This window comes from Halichoerus grypus, chromosome 10, assembly GCF_964656455.1.
Source record: "Halichoerus grypus chromosome 10, mHalGry1.hap1.1, whole genome shotgun sequence".
Taxonomy (NCBI): domain Eukaryota; kingdom Metazoa; phylum Chordata; class Mammalia; order Carnivora; family Phocidae; genus Halichoerus; species Halichoerus grypus.
Genome location: NC_135721.1, coordinates 76,908,031 through 76,920,649, shown reverse-complemented (window position 1 = coordinate 76,920,649; position 12,619 = coordinate 76,908,031). Strand labels below are relative to the sequence as shown.

General features: G+C 33.7%; 1 protein-coding gene across 9 annotated transcripts in view; it reads left to right on the top strand.

Moving 5' to 3' along the window:
* TSGA10 (testis specific 10) overlaps positions 1-12,619 on the top strand; it is a 150,288-nt gene that overhangs the window by 21,530 nt on the left and 116,139 nt on the right. For 4 of the 9 annotated variants that reach the window (XM_078056661.1, XM_078056659.1, XM_078056657.1 and 1 more), the window contains exons 3-6: positions 2,371-2,433; positions 2,738-2,953; positions 11,324-11,389; positions 12,383-12,550. In XM_078056661.1, the coding sequence (XP_077912787.1) occupies positions 12,500-12,550 (51 nt within the window). In that variant the 5' untranslated portion in view covers positions 2,371-2,433; positions 2,738-2,953; positions 11,324-11,389; positions 12,383-12,499. Of the gene's footprint in view, positions 1-2,370; positions 2,434-2,737; positions 2,954-11,323; positions 11,390-12,382; positions 12,551-12,619 lie in introns of those variants that run through there. The other 5 variants (XM_078056664.1, XM_078056658.1, XM_036110755.2 and 2 more) reach the window with 3 other exon arrangements.

The window sequence follows — 12,619 nt, the reverse complement described above, 5'->3', positions numbered from 1 at the left end:
TGGAGAGTTCTTAGATGTGACACCAAAAGCATGATTCATAAAAGAAAAATTGATAATTTGGACTTCATCAAAATTTAAATCTTTTGCTTTGTGAAAAACCCTTTTAACAGGATGAAAAAACAAGCTACAAACCATATTTCTACCGGAAGAATCATATGTGGGATACATGAAGAATTCTTAAAACTCAGCAGTAAAAAGGAACAATCCAATTAGAAAATAAGCAAAAGATATGAAGAGATATTTCATAGAAGGATATATGTTGATAAGCACATAAAAAGATGTTTATCCTTTCTAAATGTCAGGGAAATGCAAATTAAGACCGAGATGAAATAACAATGTACACCTATAAGAACAGTTGAGATTAAAAATAGTGACAATACCCAGTGCTGGCAAGGATGAAGAGAAACTGGATCACTCATACATTCCTGGTAGGAATGGGAAATGGTACAACCACTCTGGAAAATAGTTCAGTTCTTTATAAACTAAATATATATTTATCATACAGCCTAGCAATTGCACTCCTGGGTATGCCAGAGAAATGAAAACTTATGTCCACTCAAATATTTGTATATGATTGTTCATAGCAGCTTTATTTGTCATAAGGACTGGAAACAACTACAATTTCCCTTAATCAGTAAATGACTAAGCAAACTGGTAATCCATACCATGGAATATTACTCAGCAACAAGAAAGAATGAACAATTGATCCATGTAACTTCTATAGATCTCAACGGCATTGTGCTGAGTGAAAAAGACAATGTCAAAAGATCACATACTATGATCTTTACCACGTGATTTTATTTATATAACATTCCTGAAAAGACGAAATTATAGAGATTAGTGGTTGCTAAGAGTTAAGGATGGGGAGGGGAGAGGATGTGACTATAACAGAGTAACAGGGCAATCTGTGGTGATGGAATAATTCTGTATCTTACCAAGATGCTGACTACAGCAGTCTATACATGGGATCACATTGTACCAATGTCAAATCTCTGAGTTTGATATTGTACTATAATTATTTAAGATGGAACTATTGGGGAAAGTGGGTTAAGGGCCCAGGAGATCCTTTTGTACTTCCTGTGACTCTTCGGTTATTTCAAAATAAGTTTTTTTTTTAAAGCTACTTTTTGAGTACTTGTCATCTGCCAGAAATTTTACTTGAACTTTTATACCTGACTACAACCCTGCAAATTGTAGGTATTCTCTCCATTTAGCAGATGAAAGTTAAGAGGCTTCCATTTATTTTTTTATGAATCTGAAGTCAGATGCATCTCTTAGGATCAAGAAAATATGGTAAATTGTCGGGATTAAGTAACTGGTAAAGAACTACAACAGGACTTGAATCTCTCTGCCTAATTCCAAAGCCTACATCCTTTCTACCACTTGAAACTGCCTCTTCTAAAGTACTTGTGTATTGGAATTTAGTAAAAGTAGGGTTTGATGTTAGAGATGAGGAGAGTGAGTGTTTTAATTTATAATTTATTTGTTTTATTCATTCATTTAAAAATAATTTGAGCATTTTATGCTAAATATATAGTAAATGATACAAAATTAAGAGGTGTGTTAATACCGAAGTTAGAGACAATGCCTTCAAAGTTGCTTAGAATTTAGTGGAAGGCACAGGGAGGTAAACAAATAATATATGTTATAAAATACCAAAATTAAACTGTGTAAGAGGCTTTATGGGAGCACAGAGAGGAAAAGCATTTAACCTCTCCTGGTGCAGTGGAAAGTTAACACACATTTTTAGTGTGCTCTTATTGCTCAAAAATGTGGCACTGTAGAAGCCATGAACAAAGATAAAAAGACATATAGATAGATAAATTGAAGTTTATGTGTGTTTATCCCACATCCTATAGTTTTAAAAAAGATGCAAGTAATAAAAATAGCTTAGGTAATAAGAATGGGGCAAATAAACTTAATGAAAGCATGGGACAAGAATAGCAGACAGGAGATCATTGCACACAGGTTCTGTGCTAGTTACTAGAGGTGGGTTGCAGGTAGGCTTTAAAATTCCTTGAGGCCAGGGCAAAAAAGGAAATTTTAGTTAAATAATTCACCATATAGCCTGACAATCATTTTCAATGGGTCTAATGTATTTTTTTTCCTTTGAAGGCATTTGGATATCTCTGTGATAGAAAAGGCCCTTTTCTTCATCGGTTGATGGTTTGATAGTGGGCTGGGAAGGAAAGCTGTGGTCCTCCACATTAGTCAGCAGATACTTGATTGATTTGGTATTTAGCTTAGTCAAATAAGTTATTGATATGTTCAAAAGAACTTTTTTTTAAAGAGTTAACATATTTTGGTAACAATAATTAGAAATTTAATTCTGAAGAACATCTAATTGATATTATTAAAATTAATTTCAAGACTGGCTGCTCTCCCCTGCTAGAACCTCCAAACAAGCTCTCAAGACTGGTTTCTTTTGTGCAGGTATAAATATTTGGCTATTTTTCTAATAGTTTTGGCTAAAAATCAATAGTGATTAAGTTTATTAATTGTAAATTGTCTTGGAAGACATAGCTATAAACCTTTACATTTTCATTTAATACATTTTTTGAAGATAGGTATTACATTCACATGGTACAAAATTCAGAAAGTGAAAAAATATATATATATTTAGGTCTCCTTCCAGGGAAGCAAACCTCCCTTCCTGATTCCAGTCACCTGCTTGTTCTCCTCAGAGGGAAGCAAAGGAAATATTTTAAAATGTTTATTTTCTTTCTAATTATAACAGATTGAAGATCTCAAACAGACAAATCATGGCTTGGAAGAATATGTTAGGAAACTCTTGGATAGCAAGGAGGTGGTAAGCAGTCAAGTAGATGATTTAACCAGCCACAATGAGCATCTTTGTAAAGAATTGATTAAAATTGACCAACTAGCAGAGCAACTAGAAAAAGAGAAAAATTTTGTGGTGGATACCGCCGACAAAGAACTTGAAGAAGCAAAGGTATTATATTTACCACTGATAGAATTTTTTATTGAGTTATAACTGATATATAGCATTACATTACCTCAAGGTGTACAACATAATGATTCAGTATTTCTATATATTGTGAAACGATCACTGCAGTAATTCTAGTTAGGATTTTATTTCTACTTTAGGATTGGGATTTTAATTCTACTCTGAACGTCATGCAATTATTAAATGCAATGGAAAAAGTGACATTCACATTTATATCATTTGACAGTTTTTTTAGATTCGACATTAAATTTAAATGTCTATTCTAAGGATTAAATTATATTGTATTGCACATTTTATTTCTTTTAAAAAGTTTTGCTCAAAAAACTTACTAAGTAATATGTAGCCTAAGTAATATGGTAAAAACTTCAGGAAATAGGAATGTTCTGTAGATGTGGCCTATATATATATATATATATATACACACACACACACACACACACAATGGAAGACTGCTCAACCATCAAACAGAATGAAATCTTGCCATTTGCAACAACATGGATGGAACTAGAGGGTATTATGCTAAGCGAAGTCAGTCAGAGAAAGACAAATATCATATGATTTCACGCATATGTGGAATTTAGGAAATAAAACAGATGAACATATGGGAAGGGGAAAAAAGAGAGTGGAAAGTACACCATAAGAGATTCTTAATGATCGAGAACAAACTGAGGGTTGATGGAGGGAGGTGGGTGGGGGATGGGCTAAATGGGTGATAGGTATTAAGGAGGACACTTGTTATGATGAGCACTGGGTGTTATATGTAAGTGATGAATCACTAAATTCTACTCCTGAAACCAATATTACACTATATGTTAACTAACAAGAATTTAAATAAAAATTTTGAAGAAAAACAGGAATGTTCTATATATAGGACATTTTTCTCCCTTCCTAATTCATCTCTCTCCTGCAGAAATATCTACCAACAAATAGATAATACATATATTTCCATCCTTTTTTTCTGTTTTCACACACAGAATTTATTTCACACTTTAAAAAGATTTTTTAATCAAAGTCTTAAATTTCTGTGTAGTAAAATTTGTCAGTCTTTACTGACTTCTGAGTTTTGATTCTTTTATTTTTTTGAGATTCTCCCCCTTTTTAAAAATTTGAGTAGATTTTATTTTTAGAGCAGTTTTGGGTTTATAGCAAAATTAAGCAGAAGGTATAGAGATTTCCCATATACCTCCTGTCCCTACGTATGGACAGTCTCCCTATTAGCAACATGCCCCACCCAAGTGGTACCTTTGTTAAAATTGATGAACCTACATTGACTCATTGTTATCACCTAGAGCCCATAGTTTACATTAGGGTTCACACTTGGTATTATATATTCTAAGAGTTTGGACAAATAGAATGAAATGTATCTACCATTATAGTATCATGCAGAATAATTTCACTGCCCTAAAAATCCTCTGTTCTCCACCTAGTTTTGATTTTTTTTTTTAGGAAGATCTTCTCACCTTAAGAACTCCAAGAATATTTTCTACAGTTTCTTTTAATACTTTTTAATATTTTTTTAAGTTTTAATTCTTCTGGAATTTATTTTTGTTCTAGTATGAGGTATGGTTGGATAGTCCTTTCTTTAGTCACTGACTTGAAATGCCATTTTAATAACTACTAAATTCTCATATGTGCATGGATATGTGTCTGGATTGTTTGATTTCATGAATTCATGTGCTATTTTCTGTGCCGCTATCACATTATTTTAATTAGTGTAGCTTTATGATATTTTGATAAACATTTTATTTCTTGATTGAGTTTTTAGTACTCTGCCATGAAATTTAGAAACTAGGAACATTAAAGTAAGAAACTTCACATATTATAAACTTTGACTTATAGCTAAGCTGTACTTGAAACTATGAGATACAAATGTTTGACATCTGAGGCCATTAAGGTTTAAGGTAATTTGTTACCTAGGAATAGAAAATAAAATAGTAAATACTCAAAACATTTTAATGTAATAAATGATAGAAGTTATATTATAACTTCACACAATTATAAAAATGAAGATAGTTTCATTTCTCATTATTGCCTAATGGCTTATAAGCAAGATACAATGTATTTCAAAGTCAAAATTAACCTATTGAATTTTTTTTAAAAGATTTTATTTATCTGCCAGAGAGAGAGGGGGGAGAGAGAGTGAGAGTGTAAGCAGGGGGAGTGGCAGGCAGAGGGAGAAGCAGGCTTTCCACTGAGCAAGGAGCCTGATATGGGACTCGATCCCAGAAACCCAGGATCATGACCTGAGCCGAAGGCAGACAGATGCTCAACCAACTGAGCCACCCAGGCGTCCCTCAACCTATTGAATTTTTAAATGATAATGTGTGAATGTGCTCCTTTGTCTTGATTTTATTAATCTCCAGATTAGTAAGTTGTCTGTAATAACGTAGTTTCCTGAAGCTTATTGTTGTCCCATGTTATTTCTTAAACAACATTTTAATGTACTCTTGGTAGCACATAATAGAGCATATCATATGCTACTTTGGGTGCATATCCATGCCCATATGATGTACCCAAAGTAGCATATGATAAAGCCCTTAAATGATGAGGCTGAGAACATTAAGTGTTATTGAAGGCATTATCCGTTAAAGTAATTTGAAATATAAGAGCCCAGTTAATAAACGGTAGGATGGTATCTGTTTATATGCAGAAATTTTGCTTATTTAAATTGTGTAAAGGATAAATAAGCCTGAATTAGTGAAAAGTCTGAGTAATGAAATACTGAAACATGTGAAGTTTCTTACTTTAATGTAAGGACACAGCCTTTTTTTTTTTTTTTTAAGATTATTTATTTTAGAGAGAGCAAGAGAAGACAGCACAAGTGGGAGGGGCAGAGGGAGAGGGAGAGAGAATCCCAAGCCGACTCTGCTCAGCATGGAGCCCAATGCAGGGCTTGATCTCATGACTGTGAGATCATGGGACCTGAGCTCAAACCAAGAGTCCAACACCTGATAGCACCATCCAGGCGTCCCAGGACACAGTCTTCTTTAACAGTGTTACCTGGAAGAGGCTCTGAGAGATTAGATAAGAATGATTTGTGAATTATTTTCTTTGTAATGGTTGCTACTAAAGTATTTGAAAGACATTTAAAAGTAGCTTGAATATTTTAAACATTTCTCAATAAGCTCTTCTGTTTGTACTGTTTCTTTAAGAATAGTTATCCTTCATTAACAGTTTAATGTTAAATTAAGTTCAGTCTTAATCATAAAAATTATCAAGATGCTTGGGTGGCTCAGTTGGTTAAGCGTCTGCCTTCAGCTCAGATCATGATCGCAGGGTTCTGGGATCGAGTCCTGCGTCGGGCTCCTTGCTCGGAGGGGAGCCTACTTCTCCCTCTGCCTGCCACTCCCCCTGCTTGTGCCCTTTTTCTGTCTCTGACAAATAAATAAATAAAATCTTTAAAAAAAAATTATCAAATTAAGGAACACTGGGTTAATGTTTTATTTTCTTTCTTGTTTTCTTCTTCAAATTAAAAATTATATTGCTTCCCACTCTGGGAGGCCTAGTTGGCCAAATTCCCCTGAAGAGAGTGCCCAGTTTCGAAGTCATTAATTTTAAAGGATTGTTTGAGTCTGTGTTAGAGAGTGAGTACTCTGTCAGGGTGAATCCTCTGCTATCAAAAAGAGAATTTAAGGAATAGGAAAGATTTAAAATAAAATAGCTAGGATTTACCTAAACCTAAAAATATTAAACCCACAGATGGAAATTCTGCCTAGCTCAGAAAAGAGCGTTTCTAAGAAATAGATATCACATATGATGTGGAATGTTTGGTATATCTGAGAATTGGAAAGCTAGAGTAGAGATAGCATTGCTGATGCAGGAAAGACATTGGATAGTAAATAAAGAGGGGGCAAAATGGGTTGTTTAAATGTACTGAAATGAAATCACCAACCTCAGTAAGTGAGTGTTACAGGTAGAATGGGGATTAGAAAGATACATGACCAGTGTTGGGGATATGAACACCAACGCATGTTGTCATCATCCTTATGTCACTGTGTGTATAGTTTAGGTATCCAATTACTGGGGAGAGATTCCTTGTCTGATTTGTGGGGTGAGCCTTGAAACAGAGAATTTCTGATTTGAGAGTTGAGAAAGAATGTTTGTATTCCTGTACTCTTTGGGGTTATGCTCTAGAGAGGTAGAGCTGAGGTTAAGTCTGTTTGTCTGGAATTGAGATAGATAATATTAAATTTATTTATTTGGAAGAGTTTACTTTTAGTCATATTTTTAAAGGTCAACAGAATGACTTCCATCATTTATGACATTAAAATGTTCTGAATATTTACTATTTTATTTTCTATTACTGTGTAATAGATTACTCCTAAACCTTAATGGCCTCAGATGACAAACATTTGTATCTCATAGTTTCAAGTATAGCTTAGTCAGCTGGGTAGTTTTGGTTCATGGTTTTTCAAGAATGTGTAATCAAGATGATGGCCAGTCTGTAGTCATGGCTTGACTGGTACTGGAGGGTTTGCTTTTAGATAACATACTCAGATGACTGTTGGCTTTCGGCGGCAAGCTTTAGTTCCTTGACAGGTGCACCTCCCCCTAAGGTTGTTTGATAGGTTTATGTCAGCTTGCTTCCCCCTGAGCCAGTCATCCAAGAGAGACAGAAAGGAGGAATCTGCAATGCCTGTTATGATTCAGTCTCAGAAGTTACAAACCATCACATCCTGTTCATTAGAAGTGAGTTACTAAGTATATGCCACACTTAAGGGGAAGGAAATTAAGCTCCATCATTTGAAGTAAGGAATATCAAAATTTATGGACGTATTTTATTTTTTAAAGATTTTATTTATTTATTTGACAGAGAGAGGGAATACAAGCAGGGGGAGTGGGAGAGGGAGAAGCAGGCTTCCCGCAGAGCAGGGAGCCTGATGTGGGGCTCATCCCAGGACCCTGGGATCATGACCTGAGCCGAAGGCAGACGCTTAACAACTGAGCCATCCAGGCACCCCAAAATTTATGGACATATTTTAAAACCACCAGAATTATATGCCTCCTTTTATCTTCTCATTTTGAGTTTTTTAAAATTATTTTTATCTTAATAATACAGTGTTTTCCAGCTAATTGAACATAAATTTTTGAAATAAGCAGAATTGCAATTTTACTATTACTAGTTTCTTCATACAATTTATATTTTAATTAACATAAGGGCTCTTCTTGGACTGGATCTTTGGTAGCTCTTGTATTGTTACATTGGTATGTGATTCATCAATCAAAAATATTTCAAAATTTACCATGTGAAAGATAAAGTGTAAAGGCTATTTAAGTTCTTCCTCTCCCCCCCATGCTTATTCTCCCTCTTTCTCCCCTGCTTTTCCTTTGTAATACTTTCCAACTACTTTTCTCTACACACACTCTATTCCAGCCACACTAACTCCTTACTATTCCTCAGAATTTAGCTGACCTTCTTTTGCCTTAGGGCATTTGCTTTTGCTGTATCTTCTGCCTGGAATGTTCTTCCAGATTTTTATATGGTTGACCCCCCCTTTCTCTTTGCTCCAGGTCTCCTTTCAATGAGGACTCCTTTCAATGAGGACTATTTAAAATTCCAACCTATTCCTTCATAAACATTCCCTTAACTCTGCTCTTTTTTTCCCCTAATGACTATATAATTTATTTGTTAGGTTTATTTTTTTATTGTCTGCCCAGCTGGAATGTAAGGTCTCCAGAGGTAGGGATCTTTGTTTATTTTTCACTTTTTTACCTCAATTTGCCTAGAACAGATGCAAATGAATGCTCATTATGTATTTTTTGAATAAGACAGTAACTCTCTGATATATATTTTACCTCTTATCTTTTGTTTTTCTCTTTTCAACTAGAATATAAGTTCCATGAGGGCAGAGGTTTTCTTTTTTTTAATTTAAATTCAATTAATTAACATATAGTGTATTGTTAGTTTCAGAGGTAGAGTTCAGTGATTCATCAGTTTTATATAACACTCAGTGCTCATTACATCATGTGCCCTCCTTAATGCCCATCATCCTGTTACCCCATCCCCCCAACCCCCCTCCCCTCCAGCAACCCTCAGTTTGTTTCCTATGGTTAAGAGTCTCTTATGGTTTTTCTCCCTCTCTGATCACATCTTGTTTTATTTTTCCCTCCCTTCCTCTATGCTCCTCTGTTTTGTTTCTTAAATTCCACACATGAGTGAAATCAAAAGACAGTTGTCTTTCTCTGATTGACTTATTTCACTTAGCATAATACCCTCTAGTTCCGTCCATGTCGTTGCAAATGGCAAGATTTCAATTTTTGGATGGCTGAGTAATATTCCATTGTGATTATATATGCCACTCCATTCATCTGTTGTTGGACATCTGGGCTCTTTCCATAATTTGGCTATTGTGGACATTGCTGCTATAAACATTGGGGTGCAAGTGGAAAGCAGAGATTTTTGTCTATTTTATTCCCTGCTATCCCCAGCATATAACACAATGTCAGGTGCATAGTAGGTCCTCATTAATTGTTTGTCAGATAAATGAAAACACTGGGTTAGCATCTTTTCATTTGGGCTAGTTATAATTTTGTTTTTCAGAGTGGAATCAGCATTATGTTTTTTATGTCTGTAAAAGTAATACATGTTTATCATAAAAATTTCAGTTCATATAGAAGAACATAATGAAGAAAATCACACCTTGCTGTAATTAGACATAGTCTTATCTTCCTCAGTTTACGTATTACTGGTTATGTTCCATCTGTATCTAGGATATGTGTGTATAAATTTCCTTTTTACAACAATGTGTCAGATAAAATTTTTGGCAGTGTGTTTTTATTCCTAATTTAATGTGGGCACCTTTATACATAATTTAATACAGCTCCATTTCTTTTTGGTGTCTACATAATAGTATAAATTAAAACATTGGAAATTGTCCAAAACTGTATAAGCTTATCCAGACTATACGTAAGTTTTGTTTCATACCGTTGCCCCTTAATATTTCATAGACTACAAAAAAATATGACTGCCAGAGAAATCTTAGAAAGAATTGGGTCTAAAGAACAAATGAGGAGCAATAATTCCAGAAAAGTCAAATTTAAAATATAGCAAGAAACAGTTTAGAATAATGAGGGAGAGGTTTATGAATTGAGAAATAAATTTATTAAACTAATATGCCAATTTATAGCATAGATTATATCAAATAGATCTTTGCATGAAAACATAGTCACTGTCCTCTAGAAACATACAGTCTAGTCATATACTAACTATATGACTACAGGTAGTTATACTATAAGGCTGGGTATGTTCAACATCCTAAAACTGATACAAAAAGTATTTTATGGGTTTGATTGAACTAAACTATTTAAAAGAGTTCAGAGAAGAAAGCAATCACTCTGACTTTGGTGATTTGAGAAGACTTTTATCCTACTCATTCTTTTATCTCTTCCCTATTACCATCTTCAGAATTATAATTAGTATTAACATTTTGTTGCAATTTGTAGGGAGTAATTTGGTAAAATATAACCAATTACTGTTTAATAACAAACTTGGGTTAATGGAAAGGGAACTGCTATATTTCATCCTACGTTCTTTTACCATCCAAAGGTAGGTGAACAGAAAGGGCAGATTATCTTTTCTTTTGTAAATTATTCACTACATGATTTTATTTTTAAGTGGCATCCCTTTTTAAATTTTTAATATAATTTTTTTTCATCATGGTAAGTGTACTCTTTAATCCACCTCACCCACCCCCCATTCTGGTAACTATCAGTTTGTTCTCTATGGTTAAGAGTCTGTTTCTTGGTTTGTCTCTCTCTTTTTTTTTCCCCTTTGCTCATTTGTTTTGTTTCTTAAATTCCACATATGAGTGAGATCATATGGTATTTGTCTTTCTCTGACTTTTTTCACTTAGCATTATACTTTCTAGCTCTATCCATGTTGTTGCAAATGGCAAAACTTCATTCTTTTTATGGCTGAATAATATTCCATTGCGTGTGTGTGTGTGTGTGTGTGTGTATGTGTATGTATATATAACCACATCTTTATCCATTCATTTATCGATAGACACTTGGGCTGTTTCCATAATTTGGCTATTGTAAATAATGCTGCAATAAATATAGGGGTGCATGTATCCCTTTGAATTAGTGTTTTTGTATTTTGGGGGTAAATACCCAGTAGTGCGATTATTGGATCGTAAGGTAAGTCTAATTTTAATTTTTTTGGGAACCTCCGTACTGTTTTCCACAGTGTCTGCATCAGTTTGCATTCCCACCAACAGTGCATAAAGGTTCCTTTTACTCCACATCCTCGCCAACACATGTTGTTTCAAGTGGCTTCCTTTTTTGATGTTCTCTTTTTAGTTAAATCTGTTTAAATATTTTTAATCTAAATAATTTTTCTGGCTTGTTTTTCAGATTGAACTCATTTGCCAGCAAAATAATATAATAGTATTGGAAGATACAATAAAAAGGCTTAGATCTGTAAGTACATTTTTTATAAATGTATGTTGAGAAATCATTTTTATTCTCTTAGACTACAAAAAAATGGTTGTGTTTTAGCTCTTGTGCATTTTGTGAACAATAAAAAATGTCTGTTTTCTAAAATCAGCACTCTGCTTTGGTGCACAGGGACACTTCCCATCTGTAAGAGCATTGTTGTTCTCACTCCATTTCATCATTACGCCTTTCTTTCCTAGAGGTGGAGAGAACTTTGGTTGGTTTTATTACTGCCCTTAGCTGTTACTTGATTTAAAATGATGACTGTGAGTAATTTAATTCTCAAAATATAAGATGCATTTGTTTACACATTAACTTTTATCCCTCTTAGTAATAAATATTAAATCAGATGTTGTAAGTTAATTCTGAGTAATGAGTTTTCTTTTTCTAGCAATGTGAAATGAAAACTCCTTTTAGACCGTTTAATGTTATCATTTAAAATATTTGGAACACCCTCTCTGAAAGCATATCTATAGTTTTCTCCCAATAAAGTATTGGTAAAATAAAGATTATAAAAGAAAAAATGCTTCTAAATACATTAAGGTGATTGGGAATGTACTTGAAAGTGTATACAAGTATAAAATATCCAGCATTCATTTAATTTATTCATTTATTGAACAATTATTGAACAAAACTTAGATGCCATAAACAGAAGCTTTAATATTAGCATACAAGTTTCCTAAGCAAATTAATTCAATTTCTAGGACTTATAACTAGATATGTGGACGTTTCTGGCCTTTCCAAAATTTCTTTACCATTTTTTCTTAAAATTATTGAGTAAATTTGGGGGTTCTTTTAGTTAAATAAAAATATAGTACATTTAGAAATGCTAGAAAAAGAAGGCCCCAGAGATTGATGAATTATTTTTAAAATACCAAATTTATTATTTTTAAGGATCCTGTTTATTCAGTTTTCATATAGAAAATGATGCTATAGTGTAGCTTGAAATAATGACCTAATTTTTTCCTCCTTGGCAAGATAATTTTAGAGACTGAAAAAGCACAAAATAAATCTCCTTCCAGACTTGATTCCTTTGTCAAGACTTTAGAAGCAGACAGAGATTACTACAAGAGTGAAGCTCAAAATTTGAGAAAGATGATCAGAAGTAGATCTAAAAGTCCAAGACGCCCATCTCCATCTTCCCGGGTAGGTTTTGGAAACTTACAAATATTGTGGAGTTTGTTGCTCAAACACTTTTATTCTTTGAATTACCTA